At 37.9% G+C, this 20,555-nt stretch overlaps 2 protein-coding genes across 4 annotated transcripts in view; one reads left to right on the forward strand and one right to left on the reverse strand.

The window, feature by feature from the left end:
* The window catches only part of LOC124168937, a 92,986-nt gene that overhangs the window by 36,219 nt on the left and 36,212 nt on the right, over nucleotides 1–20,555 (forward strand). The gene's annotated exons all lie outside the window — the stretch shown is intronic.
* On the reverse strand, nucleotides 1,592–19,468 carry LOC124168934 (cyclic AMP-dependent transcription factor ATF-4). Of its 2 annotated transcripts, XM_046547343.1 has the most exons (3): nucleotides 19,322–19,468; nucleotides 13,881–14,342; nucleotides 1,592–4,613 (listed from the first exon to the last, which is right to left on the reverse strand). In XM_046547343.1, the coding sequence occupies exons 2-3, from the start codon at nucleotides 14,098–14,100 to the stop codon at nucleotides 3,457–3,459; spliced, it is 1,377 nt and encodes a 458-aa protein (XP_046403299.1). In that variant the 5' UTR covers nucleotides 14,101–14,342; nucleotides 19,322–19,468; the 3' UTR covers nucleotides 1,592–3,456. The 2 variants fall into 2 exon arrangements, with proteins under 2 accessions (XP_046403299.1, XP_046403300.1); XM_046547344.1 differs by lacking the exons at nucleotides 13,881–14,342; nucleotides 19,322–19,468 and adding an exon at nucleotides 6,373–6,467.

The raw sequence follows: 20,555 nt of genomic DNA on the forward strand, positions 1-20,555 counted from the left end.
TTTTAAAAGTAGGTTAGCAATGCAAAAAAAATAAGATATTGAAAGAAATTGCTTTTTTTTAAGTTTACAGGCGGCAGAACTTACTGGAAAGTCTCCAGCGAGTCCTTTGGTAACAATGTATTGCTGTTGAGTAAGATTTCACTTTTTCCCGGCGTATGATGGCGGTGAATTCTTCTCGGGTTTCCATCCGGGTGAGCTCCATCTCCATCGCTGCCGACGTTTCGATAGAATCCTTTTCTATCGTCATCAGGGCCGATGACGATAGAAAAGGATTCTATCGAAACGTCGGCAGCGATGGAGATGGAGCTCACCCGGATGGAAACCCGAGAAGAATTCACCGCTATTGCTGTTGAGCTTTTTTGGTCGTTGCCGGCATAATTGCATAGTTCGTATGCTTGACTGCAACTGAACTACGCAATTAGCCGTTCTAGCGTAATAAGGACTGAGTTAATAGTCGTAGAAAAATCGTGCGACGAATGCGGCCGGACAGTTTTTTATGCGTGGGATCACATTTTTTTAACAAACCAGTATTTTTTGTACGTAAATTTTCTCTCAAAAAAGTACCCGTATTTTGCACGTGACTTCACACTGTCCAAATTTGAGTTCTTGGTATTCCCGTTACCATAACTAGCAATTATGGGAAGCTCTGTCTTTTTTGTTTGCAGAAAACACATTTTGCACATCACAACTCCCTCCGAAGTGTGCGCGACCAGCTACTTAAGGTATGGCCGATATTTGACATGGTCACCGATTTCAAACCTGACGAAGTCTTGCTATGCCAAATTCTTTTGTTTCGCGTTCGCTAGGGATAGGGGTTGCTAAGGGATATTTCATACGTAGCCTCGTTTTAAAAGGTCACTGTAGAAATTGAAATTCCATTATATTTTGTAAACTTCAAGCTATTAATTAAAAATTGTATAAGAAATTATGATGTTAGAATTTTCAAAGTAATACGACACAAAATTCGGTTTCTTGCACCTGATGATGGACGCGACGAAACTGGTCGATATTAAAATTATTTAAGTGAAACCTGCAAGGTTTTTTCGTTCCACACGAATTCGATTGTCATCCGAAATCTCTTTTTAGCGATCCGAACGACTGTGCGCCGTTGTCTCGTGCGTGCAACGCATCACACCGAGCAAGGCGAAAAGCTGGGTCAGCCCTAAATAGGCCTAATTAAATATGTACTTACGTCGGTTAAAGATTCCTCTTTCTGAATTAATTTGATGCTTTTGATCCTGCAGCATACGGAAAGTACAATATTCCTAATGTATTAATAACAAATTATGCCCCTATAGTGATGAATTTGTTTAAAATTGAAACTGTCACTTTCCTCGGGGTCAAATACGGAGGCAGGCCGAGATGACTATCTGCCACGGCAACGATCAGGCCGTTGCCCTGCGTCGTGGTGAGACCTTTGGCTGCTGAGACCACACATCGATCAAATATATACACCGAGATAACATCTTCAATGGGTCGTTGCGACTTGGCAACCATTTGTTCCTCCGGCGGCTTAGTCTCTCCCATAGTAGACTTCCCTGGACTAGGAGAGGAGGGGGGAAAAGAAGTAGAGATAAAATAGAACAATGCATTTCCTGATCTTATAGTGTCTTTATTGATACCAACACGTCGCAGCATTGATACACTACCCTTATACAGGCGACGGCACTATTTTTTTTAAAGTAAAAAAATGTAAAATATAAATGGACAAATCTTAAGTTATTTCTCATAAGGACAAACACTTACGATATCCACAAGGAAGAGCTGTTTCGAATTTATTTTTCAGTTCTAACCAAATTAATCCATAAATGCATTTAATTAAATAAGTCTACCTTCCATTGTGTATAACTTTGTTCGTATTAAAATGCATATTAATAAAATTTTTAACTGCTTTAGCCAGTTTGTAGAGTCCATACTGATTATAGGATAACAGGTTTTACGATTTGGATAATAAGGGAAAAAATTCCCTAAGATTTTGACATCAAAGTGATCTATTGTTCAGGTTATCACTGATGTATACTGGGTGAATGAGGAAATTTATTTGTGCAAATAAAAGTGGAATCATTGAAAACTTAAGGCTTTTAGTCATACACCTCCAAAATCGCCCTGGCTGCCCCCTTATGACCAGACTTACTGTCAAACTAAATATGAAGGACCCCAGGTTGGCTGTCAAATAAGTCCATCGGGATGAATGAACTTAAGTTTCACCTACAATTCACAAGGGAAATGTTAGCTCAGCTATTTTTCATTTGGGTCTATTCACTGCTTGGCTATGAGGCAGCAATTTCGGGATCCATAATCTGTACTCTGATGGTAGGCTGAATCTCTTCCTTGCTAGACTTTTAAAAAGAAATTTTGGCTCTTATTTCTTAATTAGATGATGGATCTTACATCAAGTTACTAAGTACACTCACATTATTCTTAGTCTATATCATACTTATCCCAACAACCGAATTAACTGCTTCAGTTTCTGATGGTCATCTACAATAGCTTCAATGATTCACAGACCATATCTCTTCCAGACAATGATAGCAATCTACATAGCTGAAATTAGTCTACAATGAAACATGAATTGACAATTTTTACAGTTACCTTCTCTGTACCTATAACCGAAATCAAGGTCACTGTCAAGATCAACCACTCAAGAAGTAGTCTTAGTGCTTTCTGATTTTTAGGTTTTGAAACCAATAAAATTTATTAATGCCAAATGTAGATTTTCATCCACTGAAGAATAGCATAAATCTACATTACTAAAACACAACCTTTTGGAGGGGGCATTAGCCACACAAGAACGTTTATTTTTCTCAACAACTTTTAGATGGCATTCTTCAAGTCACTTCCGAAAATTTGATTTTATTTTATTATTGTGATTAAGCTCCCTCACATGGTAAACTGGCTGTGCTGCCAAACACACTATAGATACAAATCATGGGAGCAGTCACCATGACAGTAACTGCTACTAACCTAGAGCTTAAAACCCTAACCTTCTATCATTTAATGGCTATTAGCCAATAGATTTTACTGACACCTTAAAATTCACGTAGGCAAAAACATCATAGATTAAATATGAATGTCACAAAAAATTTAAAAATCAAGACTTCTTTAGAGATGAACTCTAGGTACAATTTAAACAAATCATGATTAACTTAATTGAGGTCTTGATTGTATATTTGTACTATATTTAAAGAACTTTTCTTAGAAGAAGGAAGCTAAAAAAATCAAAGTGATTTATGAGAAGTTTTAAAAATACTTTCATATGAGTAGATCAATGAAATTAACATAGTTCTTATGATTCTTACAATACGTTATATTGATTAATTATCCTCCAAATTTTCAATACCCAGACATGTTAATGAATTTTGAATTTACTTTCTTTCCTCATTTAAAGAAAGATCCCAACACATGAACATTAAACACAAGAAGAACAACGACCTTCTTAAGGTTGGATTATTACTTTTACAGCATTCCCCTTGCCTTGAACATCTCACGCATCAACTTCTTGAGGTATGACACCTCCTTTGCCAAGTCTGCTGCCTTTGCACGCAATTCATTGTTCTTATCTTCCATCTCCTTTTCCTCCATGAACACCTCCTCTGCTTCAGCCTTCTTCTTCTGCCTGTATCTCGTGGCAGCGTTCTTATTCTGCTCCTTCTTCCTTTCCTTACGGTCATCATGTCCCAGTGACCCCCTAACTCTTGGAGCTCTTCTCCCACGGGGTTTTGACAGCTCGATGGACATCTCAGACCTCTCCGATGATGAATAACCAGAGCTGACAATCTTGGTGTTTCTTGCATAAGGTTTGGCACGTTGTCGTTTGGGAGTATTTCTCATGACTGGTGAAACCTTGGTGGGCACCCACTCTGGGTCGGAAGCTTCTTCACCATCCTCACAAGATGATGCCGGAGTATTTGGTCTCGGCGAACTTGGAGAGGAAGGGGCCACAGAGCTCGGCGAGAGATAGCTCATGGGTGACGAAAACCTTTCAGCAGACAATGGTACTTCTTGCAGTGACACCGGAGACAGAGCGGGAGAAACTACCTCAACCTTAACTCTCGGTATTTCTGCATCTGGTACTATCAAATCCTCAATTACTTGATCACACACTACCGTTGATGGGACAGTAATTTTCACTGAGGCAGCAGGCAAGGAATCAATCCCAAACAAGTTTGACTGCTCTGGTGCTGCATTACAGTCCTTGGGTGCAGCTGGTGGATTCACACTATCTAAGCTTGCTGCTCGGTCACGAATGATTTCATCCAGCATAGCCAGCTCTTGAGCCAGGTCCACAGGGTCGTTAATGGTTGGAGGATCCTGTACAGGCTGTGTCATAGCCAAGGGAACCTGGAGCTGCTGGGCAAAATTCGGGTGTATGTAAATCAAAGGAGGTGGAGGGCTTGGAGTTCGGCTGTGGGGGGGTGTCAAGGCATCATGGTAAACCTCGCAAACAGTCTCAAACTCCTCAAGCAGTGCCTGAGTAGTGTCGGCAATGCTAGAATTGGAACTCTCCCAATCGCATCCCTCGGTATAACCCTTCAGCACATCCTGTCTTACAGCACTCTGTTGGTACATAGCAAGCTCCATGTCGTTCATTTCCATCCACTTGATGAATGAATCTGCCGGTAAAAAAAATTGAAATTAGAAAAAAATCTTGTTTACTCTTAGATAGGTATTGAATGGAATTCATTGCCCTCTTAGGACATGCAAATACTTTCTGTATGATGCACTGCAAGGGGGGGGGGCAAGTCTTTACTTAAAATGAAATATATTTGTCAGCATCATGAAGAATTATTTTAATAATTAAAACTGTTGTTTCAAAAAAAAAACCTTTAAATGAAAAACATCCTAGTTACTATCATAATGCCATCTACCTAATAGTTAGTGGGTCGATCCCAAAGGATGACTATAAATATGGCTTCGGATATCTTTTAATTTGTTTAACCTTAGACAGGTTGGAGGGTCTAATAGATAAATATACATGCAGTTTTTGATTATTTTACATTAGCATGTGAATTATCCTTGTTATCTGATCGAAAAGCCCAAATAAACACTTGAAAGATTTAGGAGTTGTTGGGAAAAAATATTTCTCAGCTATCTATCTATGATTTCTGTCCCACTTTTTATTCATCTTGTGCACTCATTCCATAAAAAAATGGTCATTGGGAGAAAAGAAATGGTTGGAATGGAATAGGGTGGGAAGGTATTTGAGGGGGCTGGCTAGGAAATAATAGCCAGATAATCCAACAACTGGTAAATTGAATGACCAATAATCTATGACAACTCTACATCAAATGTGAAAAGTAGCATTATAAATCACTGGACATTTGATTCCCACCACAACCGAATGATGTAGTTGGTATTTATAAGACAACATAACTTGTTTCACAAAATTAACTATACAACAACTGTATCACTTTCTAAGCTTATGCTGAAGAAACACTGAAACAATTTTTGAATGGCCACTCTATGGTAAACCTGGAGAGTCGGGGAACTCTCGTATCGTGAAAAAATATTAATTTGAACTGACAGTAAATTTTTATTCCCTATTGAGCATGTGGCTATTGTTTTCGTCACCTTATTCTTAACATGTTTTGCAGTTGGTGGTCTAGGACTATGAAAACTCATTTTCAAATCATGAAATAATGTTATTTCTTTTAAGGGCAATATTTAACTACATTAACAAACTTATCCCTGTTAACAATAAATAATCTGTGGAATACAAATTATTAAACCACCTTGAAAGTCACGGCCTTAGTCAAGGAATTTCAGGTTAATACCTGATTAGCCACCCAGATAGTGTTAATAGTAAGAAACACCTATCTTCACAACACAATATTTCAATTTCACACGCAATGGCAAAGCCACCCATCTGTTGAACTTAGGCAGAGTCACCAATGAAGTCATTACAAAAATACACAAGAAATTAACATTGACTTTGAAATAAATAACTTACTTAGGGGGATGAATTGAATATAAAACTTTAACTTCATGAAAAGAGGAGTCACAGAAAACTGCATAAGAGAGTCATTATAAAAATACTGATGTCACCATTGAATGCTAAAAAAAAAATTTGAGCTTTAAGCTCTGAGAATAATAAAATGCATGAGCTCCTTTCTATCAACAGAATCGTAATTTTAGGTAATTAATTGTAGAACTGTTAGGTACAAATGAGAACATAAGCTATGACCGCCAATCACCGATACAAATTACTTCCTAGATACATGTAGCTCGAATTATTGGGAAGATGAAGAATGCTCTGGGGCAGTACATGTGTGAGAGGCCAATTCATTAGAAAAACAGTTGGACAAGTATGTTAAAGGATAATCCATGGCTCATTAAAAATATTAAGTCATTTATTATGCAATGTAAACATACCAAAAATTGCAGGGCTCTCCAGTAGTAGTTGTGGGATGCAGAAGATATGAACTAGCCACCCTTTTTATGGCAATTCGAGTCACTTATGATGTTGCCTATGAAATATTTTAAGCCTCAGAACTAATAACACACATAAACTAGGAATATAGTAATATAATAGGAAACTATTTTAAAACTGTTAACAATGTAAGTAAAATCCAGATGGCAGTGCACAAGATTCACAGGAAATATCACGGAAAATCACTCCAACCACTGCTGATTTATCCAAAACACCAAATTTCTTCGATCACCTTCTTTTCACTAGTTTCTGGGAATTGAAAACAATCTCCTGGTCCCACATTTGACGAAGCGGCATACACTTCATTCCCAAAGAAACAGCAGGCAAAGCCGTTTTGGGAAAAGCAGATGGGAAATGGTCTACAAAACTGAGCATAGATGCAACATTAACTGTCCCCGGTGAAACGATACCAAACTTGCCACAGACTACATGTGTCACACGGTTTGGTGAGAATGGAGGGAGATCACAAGAAGAGCTCTCAAGTTTCCACTAGGCCACTCAAATGCTGACTGAAGGCAAGGAAGCGAACTGAGGAGAGTGTTGGTCTGGCACAAGGAAGCAGAGCTGAGGAGAGTGGTCACAAGGCCTTTTGCTCCAATAAGCTGAGTGGACTTTCCTCCTCCTAACCTCCCCTCCACCCAAAGATATCAACCCCCACCTCTATCCACTCACAAACTAGACCTGATGTGCACCGAAGGAGTGGGTTTCCCCCCCCTAATCTTACAAGCCTTTGTCAAATCACAGTCAACTACCCCTTTACATTCAATCAAAATAGGGGCAAGACGAAATACCCCCTACTTTCCTCAGTAACAGCATCTACAAACAGACCTCCTTTCCCCTACCTCTCCCTCCTCCCTCAGCCAGTAGCATTCCTTCCCCTCTCCCAGCCTTTATAATCTACCAAGAATTCCACCCCTCCCAACCTCATTTCTTTCAGCCAGAGACTTATCTCTATCTCTCTTGTATTCCTTGCTGTGCTTATGCCTCTTTATAACCTTTGCCCCAACATAAATCACCAATCTTACCCTCTTTATCTGAGTTTTTTCCCCACTTCAATATACTTCCCATTCCATTGATTCCATTCTGCTCTTTCACGAGATCTTTAATGTAGCCCATTAATCTGAGAACTAAATGCTAGCTTTTGAATCTACATTCATTCAATTACCAAGCAAGTGACAAGTACATGCTCCAATTCTATCACTAATTTCTTTCTGGAGCATTTTGAATTATGCCAAATTTTCTACTTTTGATTCACGGAATATATCTGTACCATAAACATCACTAGAAAGCTTTTTTTTTCTTGTAGCCCTTAACCTCAATTTTCATTCAATAAATTATTATTTTCCAAGTCCACTTTTTGACACTGGCAATTATGATTTATCTATCTAAATACCCATGCAATTTTCAATTCCTTGACAATATTGGTAGACACTGTACAATAGAACCTCAACTACAAAAGACTAACTGTTTAGGACACATGTTTGCAGATTAAAAAGCAAGCTGAAAATTCCCCTGAGTCAGGACACCTTGAAATTTTAACCCAAACAAAAATGTCTCTCTCAGTTCCTTGACCTAAGGCTACCTACAAACTTCCTTCTTTCAGCTTTACACAGCTGAAATCCTTGAGAAGATGCTCTCTCCCCCTCAGCAACACCACTATATCTTTTTTTCTCTTCCTCTCATAATGGAATTCCTGATTTGCTGGCTTGTATGAAAACAATAGGCTACTCTTCACATACGACCAATTAGGGATTTTAAATACCAAGTGCCGGAGGTAAACACATGGGCAAAGCAAGATGGAAACGTACAGCCTCTTGGTTAACAGTGACAGCAAGGTCAACACGGGTGAGGGGAAGAAAAGGGTTGGCTGGAAGGGGAGTGTGGGAAGTGTTCTGCAAGGAGGGGAAGTGGGTCAGGAAGGAGTGGGGATGGAGGGCAGCATTTTGCAAGGTCGACCACTGTCTCCATCCACCTCCCTTTCCACGAGGAAATATTCCAGCCATGGAAAACATTGATTGGCTCATGGAGCCATTAAATATTCCTCCACATTTTGGCCAATTTGGAATATTGACTCCTCACAGATACCAAATAACAGCCTACACTTTTTCTTTTCTGATGCCTTTTACATAAATGAGTACCTTATCAAAATCAAACATCAATATGCTCAGAGGTAGTGGGAAATCATGATTATAATTAATTTTAGTTACTTTTTCCATTGTTTTTTTTAAATCAAACTATGTACTGGCATTTCTAGGATATGCATATTATGTCGCACACTTTAGAATTTTTCTAGCTAGTTTCTCCTTTCCTCTAGAACCTACTTCCTGTTTTGATGCATATCTCTGTGTTATAGCAATTCTTTTCTAAGCATGTAATCCTTGAAAGAATGGCAAAAAACATTGATGATTAGCTCATGGAGAAAAAAATAACTCCTCCACTTTTTTGGCCAATTATGAAAAAAAACTCTCCTCTGATTCTAAATAATTGATAGCAACATCTTGATTTAAGTATTTAACCAAACATCAATAAAGCTTTCATTAGTAAGACATTACAATTCACTATAGCTACTTAGTTCTCAGTGGTTTTTTGTCTGGCATGATGGAATTACTGTATTCTTTCCTTCATGTCAGAACCTTTACTGTGAGAATTCTGATTTCCCTTCCTCCCTACTTCCTGATACGGTGTTTAATCTGTCAATTAGTATTTCCTTTTCAAATTGTATTTTATTAGAAATAATTTTTGCACAACTTATGGCTATAGATTACTCTTATTCAGTGTCAAGTACAGAGTAAAATTATCACTCAGTGTCAAGAAATGGATCTATGAAGTGGTCAGACCAATCACAAGTAGAAATAAGCCCTAAGATTTGGTGACTTGACTAGCAGCAACATGTACCTGGCATGACAGAGATGGATAAAATACTTCAAAGGTTGAAATCACTCCCTTAGTCTCAAACTTCTTTCAAGTGCATTTATTTCTTACTGGTGTCTCAAGGACACACATTTGATCTTTAGCAGGGACATAAAAACCAGCTGCCTTGACTCTTGAGACACTCCATGTCCTTGTAATCCCTATCTACTTCATAAAACAGTTAAGGAGCAAGCCACTTGGACAAAATTAAAATTCAAGAACAATTAATCCTAAATTAAGATGATATTGATTTGAGTGACTCACTTAAAGAAAATCAAGTGATACAAGTAAAACAAAAGCATTTCTTTAAAAGAGACTTAGTTAGGATTATTTCTTGAATTTTATTAGGAATGAGACACATAATATACACCAAGTATTTATGCAACATTTTAGTTAGCAGGAACTTGAAAAAAAGGAAGAAAATTGGCGAACTAAAATCATCATTTACCTCTTGTTGTTGAAATTATGGCTGCATTGTACAAAAATAAAATAACACAGTTCAAGTGACTTTTATGCTTTAAAATAAACATTTTCACTTGCTCTCTGACTAGCAGGTAAAGGAGAAGTTTCATAATTAGACAACGTCACTCTTACATCACATCCGAAACCAACTGGCTTGCAACACTGGCAGTATTGTGCCCTAATGCTTCATTCCTGTTCTGCATCATAGCATGGAAATAGATATCAGTTTTACAGCCATATGTCCTGGTTCCAGTAACATTCTTTCAGTAAATCAAGGGATAAGACTTCTTTGCATATTTAAAAAATTGTACTAAAATTTTTAATCTTCTGCATTTCTCATGTATTTTCACGGCTGTCAACACACTAAAATTAACACGTATAAAAAATGTATACATGTATACATTATCATGTATAAAAACTAGCCATTGAAATGCAAGATAGGTTAATATCAGACCTAAGTACATTCCGTACAAAGCATTTCGGAATTCTAATTTTAACTTCTATTGCAAAACTACATTTTCTGCACCTAATATTCAATGACTTGACATTAGAGTGCAATTGTGAGCAGTGTATCAAATTCTTGCTAGTCTCAAACTCATATGTAAGAAAACTGAGGACTTCTAAGGAGTGATGTATTGCTGCATATGAATAACTAGGTACATTAAAACTATTCAAATTTCAGATTAGAAGGTTTAAAGTTACGATTTTTAAAAATCAATTAGCTAAAATTGGGACTAATCCATTACATCTTGTTGATTGAAGATTCCACAATACATACCTATCTTTTCCATGTTTCTCACTTCTCTTACAAATTTGTCTGGGGGAAGTGGATCGAAAGCCTCAATAACAGTGACTAAATTCTTATTTTTACAAGTAGTTATTTGGAAAATTGTCCACTTGAACTATACTTCACAATTTCATTGGTGGAGATAAAAACAAAACATGAAGGGATAGGCTTATTATAAATTAGAAAAATAACACTGTTAACCAAACAGATTTTTAATTAACCAAATCCTGTGCGAAAGATAACAATCTACTAGAAAGCTAAATAGGAGAATAATCAGACTGTAAATGTAGTAGGCTTCGGTTGCTCATTGGAAGGATTATAAAGGTGGGTATTAAGTAGAATTTCTTCCCTGTAAGTGTTTTTCCTGCTATAACGGTACACAATTTTTTTTTCATGGGAGGCAGCACCCTTAGGCTCACCTGTACAGGCAGTCCCCGACTTTCGTACACAATGCGTTCCCAAAAACTTGTACGAAAGTCGAACCATTGACTTCCATACTAATTAGGGGTTACGTTCAAAAAGAGCAGAATATACGTACTAAACCTTTTTTTTAACGGATTTTATTTCCATTGACTAAATTTTAATAACATGTTAATACAATTCCTCAAATCATCTAATTTCTTTCGAAAATATGCAGAAAATGTAAATAAAAGTTAAAAAAAAAACGAGAACTCCGTTGGCTATCGAGTGAAACTTCCTCTTGGCATCTAAGTTGACATTCCACTTAATACGTCCGCTATAAATAAAAAGACATATCAAGAAGCATAACAAAATGTAATTGTTGAACCCGCACTCTAGATACCTTTTAATTTTTACACCAAAATTCGACATTCGGCAGGTGACATTCGTGATCGCGTATATTTTGCTTGCTATTTAAAAAAGACAAAAGGAATTCGGGTGATATTTCGAGCAATATTGTTGATGAAGGTGTACCCATGAATTAAGCAGCACTCAAACGAAAAAACACAATTGGAAAGAAGATCTTACTAGTTTTATTGAAAGCTATTTGATGCTGTCTCGTCAACTTTTTTGAAAAATCTCTCCAATGAAGGCTTTCTTCTCTTGATGAAGGAGCCTATAGCAGGCAGTCCGTCTCCCAAAAAAATCACCTAGATTAGAGTCAACTACCAACAATTCCCTTCATTATATAAGTTCGTATTGTTCGCATATACTGCCATTTGAAACAATTGAATGCTGGGATGCGCAGTACACATTGCGGGAATTTAAAAAATTACAGACCAACGTCCGAAAGTCCGAATTTAGCGTATGGAAGTCAAGTAAAAGGTGCAATTTTGAACGTACGAAAGTGCGAATTGTATGAAAGTCGAGGACCGCCTGTACTGACTTCTCATACCTTTACTTGGCTGGTGTAGTGGTATCTTACCACTACACCAACCAACCCATCTGATGGAGAGGGAGCTCTCTGGGAATTATATAAGGCATGTTAGAAGTAGAACAAAAAAATTAATTAATTACCAACAAACTATGGCCTATTCATGGAACCACTACCAGTTCTGAGATGCGTTCGGCATTCCAAATGCCATAAAAAATAAGGAATTGAAAAAGGTGGAGCAAGATACTTGACCTCCCTTGTAAGTAATGAACAGATTAATGTCCATCTTGGACAACAAGAGAAAATGGGACAAGAGATAATGAGCTCTTTCTTGCAACTTTCTTTAATATAGCATGGTTTAGAATAGCAACACTTGTAATAAAGTGTTTAAACACAGGTCAGAGGTATTTGAACCTGTTTCTATTCAAGAAGCAAAATGATCGGCTAGTGACGTTGTTAGATCATATGAAAAGAGGGTGGCATTATTTTTTAATTTTATACTTGTTAGGAAACACCATAATGGGGAATATTTTGTTTTTGCCCAACTCACCTTTCCTATATCTCAGTTGAATTATTTCAATGAAATGTGATGCAGCAACTGAGTAACCGAACCACTTAAAAAACAGTCATATAGACATTTTTCATATAGTCTGTACATTTTTTTAAGCCTATGTTGCAATTATGAAAACAAACATTATTTGAATTTCAATGAATGCATTATCACAGTTAACAAAAATTTGGTGTATCTGGACAGAGACTGCTATTGTAAGTAGCTATTAATGAAAAAGAGACAGATAGTTAAGCTGATATCAAAGGGTTACTAATCTAGGGCTCCCACTCCATTGAGCATAATTAATGTATGTAAGAGAGAGCTAATATAATTAGTTAGTAGATGAACTACAAGGAAAATAACGAAACAATTGGCTTTCAAGCTTAATTATAGAAAAAAGCTCTCTAGCGCTCCATAATAATGCAGAAATGTGGAGAAAAGTTATGGCACTGAGGCAAAAGAGCAAGGGAAACGACCATTTATGGATTTACTAAATTTTCTTCTTTTCTGTGTACCAATTCAGGCTTTGTCTTTCATGAGAATGGATACTTGGAATGCTAATGTGGTCAATAATATGGCCCTTGAGGATTACATAGGATTATTGCCCACCTCGGTGGCGGTGGGGTTAAAGTCTGTGCCTACCAAACTGTGGGTCGTGGGCTCGAATCCCACCTGGGTAGGTGGTCCACATCCAGGGCGTGGATGCTTGTGTTTTTGCTTTGTATAAGTTTGAATCCCCATTGTAAAGGTCATAATGTGCTGTTCACGGGGAAGTTAAAAATAAATACAGTAGATTCCGTTTAATGGGTCCACCAGTTACTTGGGGCAGCCTCTTGACTGGGGCAGATCTTGAAGAAGAGAACCCAATAAGAGGATTATCCCAGAGTATTCTTCGTGTAACTGGGACACAATGCCACTTTATTGGGCCATGAGTCGGCAACATTGACTCTACACTCGCGACGAAATTAAAATTTTTTGTTTTCAGAATACTATTTCTTTATATTTTCCTCCTTTGATTTACTCTTATTTTTCCCAAATGTTCCTATTCTTGCTCTATTTTGAAAGCTCTTGTTGTTATACTATCCGCAAGAGGATGGGACTTTTCTTTAATATGACTAAGTAAAAGACATTCATTCAGCCTCGCCCGAGGCTGTGAAAAATATTTATAGCAAAAGTGTTATAATTCTTAAAAATGATAACAAATTGACTAAACTCGCTGATTTATTAATCAAATTAATAGTTTAATTAACTTATGTTGCATTATAAGCATTCTTTAGTCTTCTTTATACCATTTCAAAGTTTTTTATGCCCATATACAAGAGAGTTCACCTAATTGGGGCAAAGTGCACGAGTCCCGAGATGTCCCAATTAACCGGAATCTACTGTATATAAATTATATAAGACTTACCGTTACTTCCCAAAGACTTCATCTCCTCTTGTTGGGTGGGTGTTTCTTGTTCTTGGGGGGAATCCTTAATCTTTCCCAGGTCGTTCCCCATCTCTGCGCTGTGGTCGTTGTTCTCTTCCAGCATCGGGGTGGACAGCCATGCTTCAGAGAGGAATGCCCTCTCTTGCTCCACCTCTTCCCTCCCCCAAGGCATCATCTCCAACAAATCCATCTTCAACATCTTCCGAACTGATCGAGCTGTTAAATGTCCAGATGTGCCTTACTGTGTACCCCGAAACAGTCTCTGAATGACCGGTAGACTCTGGATGTACTGAATGCAAGTGATGTACTCTAATAATTCTATGTACTGGGAAATTATATGATGGTGCGACCAAAGATAGTGGTGGCCCGGTGTTGTCGAAGTTTTCTTCGTTATAGTTGTTGTGCCAACTAGTGGCAGAGGAAAGACTAGCCATTTTGGCTCTGAAAAAAAAAGAGAAAATACACGAGTCAGCAAATAGTTTCCATACTCACTACTAGTAAGTATATATTATTTATATATACAGTCAGCAAGGTTGAACTGAATACTGGGGTAAATTTCTTAAGACCATTTTACACGGGGGGACATAATCTGACACGTGAACGAAGGCGCAGTCGAAATTGCCTCATGTTTTGAATTACTAGAACACATGCAAGAATGCATGGGCATTAGATGGCTAAATAGCCCATCCTAATTTTGTTAGTGCATATGTGCATTAGCATGCCATAATGAAATATTAATGCAGTTCCAACCTGCACAATAACGTGCATGTGAAAAACTGACTTTTAAACATGAAGTTTTCAGCAAAACTTCATGAATAAACAAAAAAACTTCTTGTAGCAAAAAATTTCAGCAAAACTTCAAGGCATGTAATGCCTTGAAGCGAACCAACGTTCTATGTACTTCGACTTGACAAAATGAGGCCAAATATACACAGTATACATACGAGTCTTGGCTTTCGGGCGTTCTTCCGTGTGAGTAGTCCATAAGTGATGACGGTTTCTACAGCCATCCTGCTGGCATCTTTAGGTCAGAACTGACTAAATGTGAGGTCACTTCTGATCTGAAGACACCAGCAGAATGGCTGGAGAAACTGTTGCCACCTATGGGCAACTCAATGCGGAGGAATGCCCAAAACCGATACTCATTTGGAGAAATGCTGCAGAAACCTTAGATATAAGTTTACCATTATTAGCTCGGCTTAGCAGTATCATATTACTTTAGAAGTTGTATAAGTCGGGTAGGTAGGAACTTTGTTTGGGGGGTGAGGTCCTAAACTAAGGGGGGAAAAAAACAGGGTACTACGAAGAGGATTTTCAACTAATTTCAACACTTTTCAAAATCGAAAAAAACTTCATTTTTTAAAGAAACCTTTGGTAAATTTATGATTTTTCAATATTTTGTTTTCTTATATGGCGCAAAGTAATCGTTTTTTCATATTTCAGTGGAGGGAGGGAGGTCCGTTCCCCCCCACTATGCCACTGAGTTGTATTATTGTCAATTTATTCAAACACACAATATTGTAGCTAGGGATGTGCGAGTACTCGAAAATCCGACTCGAGTGTTTTCAGTAGCATTACAAATGTCGAGTCGAGTAGTTTCGGTTACAGAGTTGTCCAGGCCAATAGGTCCAGCAATCTGCCAACAGGAAGCGCTATCATAAAACTTGTGTAATAATATCATTTTTAAAGTCTTTTAGTCATTCTAATGCAGGGGTTCCCAAACTTTTTTGTACCATGCCCCCCCCCGCTACACATATCAGCTTTCCATTTTGCAATACCCTATTTCCACGGAGCCGTACATACCAACTCCTACTTGTACTCGTACAAGTATGTGCCTACTTGATACGGTGAGTAGGTAGATTTTTTGTTCACTGCTGAATGCGGTAATGCAGAATGGAAAGATTCAATAATTGTACGTATGATGAAAATTAAAACAAGTATTACATGAAAAACGAATACAATTACTGATACAAAATTTAACATTGTAACACAGATACATTTTCAATTTAAGGAAGGTGAAACACGGGGACGGTTTTGGAGTCGGGACAAGGGAAGAGGACGGTTTTGAGAACCTGAACTCTTGTGTGTTTTGTAGTTTTAAAAACTGTAACCTTCTATGATAATGTTTACAACTTTATTGAAACTTTACAAAAACAATTTTGAAAACTTAGAAAGACTTTATTTCATTTGGGTGTCACGCCCCCCATGGACTTTCTCTACGCCCCCCCAGGGGGGTGCGCCCCCCAGTTTGGGAACCCCTGTTCTATTGCCTTTGCTAGGGAGTTTCAGTATGTTGTATACACTATAGCAGTCAACATGGGTGCCGAATACCTTTTCGCTAGCCATGGCTGGCTGGCGATAGATCGTCTTCCAACCCAGCGGTGTATACGGAGTGGACCGCTCCTTCATTCATTCATACTTTCTTATCCGATACTTTTATACCCTACCCAATCTTCTTCACTCAAATGCCGAAAGAGCATGTAAAACAATTAACTTTTTAAGAATTTGAAAGGATCAAATATTACATGATTCATTTACGTAGTATGGTAGCATGTAATTTTTATTACAGTTGTGCAAATGCCTTTACTCAGGGCTCTTCCTAGCAAATTGGATAAATAAATCACTTAAATAAAATAAGACATATTACTAGAGGTTAGTTCATTTCAACTGTACCTATGGTACTGTTTAAGACACATTAATGTTCATTATATCTCCTGATTCTGACACAATTACCATCAACGTTCCCATTAGCTTTTCCTTTTAACATCAAGTTAAACACTAAGAATAGAAATTCATGATGGGATTGGAAAAATGAGAATATACGCAATTGCCTTGTCCAGAACTCTGGCCTCGACTCTCGATAGTAGGTATCAACTCGACTTGAGATCAAAAAGTGCTACTTGCAAATCCCTAATTGTAGCCACTTCAAATGTTACGAAATAGCTTTATTTTGGATAACTTCACTCTCTTCACTTCTCTTGCACTACTCAGCAAAACGGTTCCAAAACTAAAAATTCACTTTGATAAGATGGCAGGTTGAAACACAGAAATAATATTCAGTAAGTCGGAATTCGGTCTACCTTTAAGTATAAGACACGGTCTCAGGCGTTACTTTTTAGAATTGCATATAGCATTGCATAATAAAATAACTTTGTTTCATTCCGCAATTATAAATAAAATTTATACTTTATCTACCTATAAGGTCAAATTAGCCGTATTTTTTGTGGCTACCTCCTTAGTACCTAACTTTTTTGGGCATGATTTGCCAGGATATTTTTCTTAGTAAGACTGTACTGTAAATCACTCCCAGAAAAATCAACACATATCCTTAAAACAGAATCAATAAAAAAAAAAGGAAAAAGTTTTTAGCCAAGTGTATTTACCACCATTGGAAGAATAAGAACCACAATGAACTTGCCATCAACTTGTTATCTCTCATGGAATCACTGAAGATAAAATAACCACAATGGGTTGAAATGATGATTTTATTTTTGAGGAAGAGGACAAGCGTTTCACAATTAATGGTATCACCCTTCCATAGTCAAGCAAGAGTATTATCATGGAATTTTTTTACTGTTTGATCGACCAAGCAAGATTTAGGTAATAGAAATCACATGATATTTTGAAATGAATTGCTACAAAGCTAACTTATTTAGTCAAGGCAAGAAATTAAAGTCGCATAATAGTTCATTATGGCCTTGCTAAATGGTGCGTACACACCAAAAATGAACATTTTTATCCATTGCTGTAATACAAGAACTAAAATAAAGTGGCATGCGTACTACTGTAAAATATTAGCCTATGTCTTGCTTAAAAAACCTTCCAATCTAAAAAAATTACGTTGTAAGAATTAGGTATGCTCTAATCCTCTTGTTGATGCATGAATAGCAAGTCGTTTCCTAGGGAAAGCAATTCATTCGATAGGCTTCAGAAGTACGCTTGGCATTACCTTGAAAGCTGCATGCTAGTAATTGGTTACCCTCCCAAACACCCTAGGTGACTCGCAGGGTATTATGCAGCATTGTTTACACAGTTATGGGGGAGGACCTGGCTAACTCTCTCTTTCCCATCTATATTCCTTCCCCTCGTTCATTTTGCTGAACCCCACCACCCCCGTCTACATACAAACGAGGTACCGTGCAAACCACCACCGGAAGTCTGGCACAGGGTGATTCCTCACATCTGTTTGTAGTTTCCAAAATTTCTCGCACATGCCATCCCATACAGAAAATTTTAATCATAGTAAACGAGCTCTCCATTACGAAAAGCAATAAATTGCCGTTCGGGCCGCTCCCCCTGCCGGAGGGACACGCCCCCATAGTCTACCAAATTATTACTTCGTTCCCGTTGTTCTGTAATATCATGCGTTTTTTCTATTTACAGCAGCTAGTTTCGCCATGAAATAATCCGCTTACAATAAAAACGGAGGCTGAGAATTTTAAAGTCTCAGAAGTGTAATCAAAACACAAGGTAAACACGCGTTTAGGTTGAATGACCTCTAACCCAAACAAAGCAAAGCTGGTCGGTGGTGGTATCCATCATGAAAATAGCTGCTTTCGTAGAATGTGCTCGATACAGTAGGACGGACCTAATGTATGGATTCTCATGTGCGAATGAAATTGCAATTAACTGTCCACAATAAGTCATCCTAATTACGTGTCTATTTTCACAGCGTAATTCTCTATGGAAATTAATGAATACATCTTGCGGCAAGGAATTTATTTAATAATGAAAATACAATAGAATATTGTCCGATAAAATATGCGTTTAGCTGATCTGGAATGAGGGCAGTTGCGAAGTAAACCTCCATGTCTGCACTTTCTCGTGACCCAATTTCTTGTGACAGGTACCTAACAGCTGTTCAACACAAAAATAAGGAGAAGGGGGGGGTGTTTTAAGTTTTCTTAAGCAGCGAAGTTTAGCTCCATCATTACCACCTCAAAAATTGGTGTTAATTAAATCGTCTCTAAAGCTCGACAGCAAGCTTGAAACACTCATACGACATAAATTTGTTTTCGCCGATTTGGTGTAGCAAAATAACAATGCAATGATCGAACTTCACATGTTATTTGTGGATCGGAGTTAGATGCAGGAGATAGACGACAACCGAAATAGAAAGCACTGTGCCCACTAAAGGCTCCACGTAGAAGGGGGGGCAAAATGGCTGATCATTCACCGACAGTAATTCGTAGTAGTAACGCACTAGGTAACTCGTTCTTTACAACTTCAGGGTTAAAAATCAACACATTATTAAAACTGGACCTAGTTACATATTGAAAACACTGCGTAGAGCTTATTCCGTACGGATTTATGCTAACGGGATCTTCATAACAAACTGCTAGTAACCATCGAAAACGTCGACCCCATAAACTCTGATAACTATCGTTAAAAAATTAAATAAATTACATGCAAGTACTTACTCCATTTTGCAAAGATGACTTTGCACACAAAGTGTGCGGTTGTTTTCGTTAGAACCCCATTTTCACCTCAATATCAGCGTAGCAAAAATTTTATTCGTCTTTACTGGTGGTTTCATGAGGGTGGACTGCTGGAATTTCGAGAGATTTTTCTTGAGGGTATCCTTACGCGCGGAGTTACTTAAACAACCAATGTTTATTGGTGGATAACATCTGCATTTAAACATTACCAAAATTCATAAATCATAGTACCAAATCAATTACTGTCAGAACTGCGTCTAATAGTGTTATTTTAAGATGATTGTACTCGGTAGACATGAGGACTATATTGTGAAAGCACGTGATAAGGCTGGTATTGCATCAGCAAAGTCGGCGAAGTGAGGATGACGTCATGGGGATTCTCGGAATCGTTACCGCCTTCCTCACGGGCTGTATTTTGATTAGTCATTGTGTTCCGAACGAAATAATTGGTGAAGAAAAAAGAAATTATCATATTGTTAGCTTTTGAGGAGGCGAGGCTGATTAAGGAGTTAAAAAATTGCTCTTCAATGTATTTTGATTGTATTACATGACGTGCATTTCACCACATTTCATTCAGCACTTTTTGTTGCATAAACTTTCATGATATCTTCAGTCAACCGTTTTCACCGTCACAATTTTCATCGTATTTAGTACTACTTTATATTGCCGCTATTAGCTGTATGTCCCATGATAGTAAAAACAAGGAACTCGACATTTCTTCACTGGAGCGAAATTCAAATCACCAGCTGAGGCCGAAAATCACATTTCTCATCGGCAAATGCTTTTCTTTACCTCGTCGCGTTCTGGAAGAAGTGTTTATGAGTCGAAATTTTTCTCTGATGGGAATTATATCAAGTAATCCTGGCTACTTTCTGCGCAGTGCGTGGCTTGTGTGTGTGGCGTCGGCTATGAAAGTGGTGAGTTTTGACGAAAATGTCTCCCTCAAAACCCGAATTTTCCATGAAAAAGTTCCACGAAATGTGAGGGCAATGTCAGAATTGTATACCAAATTTGGGGTTCCCGCTTTTATCAAGGGAATAGAATCGGATGTTTAGGAGGCAAGACCTTGTGTATGAGTTCAAGTTCAGTAAAGCGACATGTCCAAGGTCGTCCGTCAAATGAGAAGCGCGCCGGCGTGACAGATGCCGTCATATCTGCTTTGAATCTACCGCGCGCTGGTGAATCATTCTCGACTGCTTTAACACCTGCTGCCCAC

This window comes from Ischnura elegans, chromosome 12 (assembly GCF_921293095.1).
Source record: "Ischnura elegans chromosome 12, ioIscEleg1.1, whole genome shotgun sequence".
Classification (NCBI taxonomy): Eukaryota; Metazoa; Arthropoda; class Insecta; order Odonata; family Coenagrionidae; genus Ischnura; species Ischnura elegans.

Excerpts from the sequence above, each read along its gene's own strand:
- LOC124168934 (XM_046547343.1), bottom strand. The coding sequence starts at position 14,100 with ATGTTGAAGATGGATTTGTTGGAGATGATGCCTTGGGGGAGGGAAGAG. Across the intron at positions 4,614-13,880 it reads GAAGTCTTTGGGAAGTAACG|ATTCATTCATCAAGTGGATG; the intron begins GTAAGTCTTATA and ends TTTTACCGGCAG.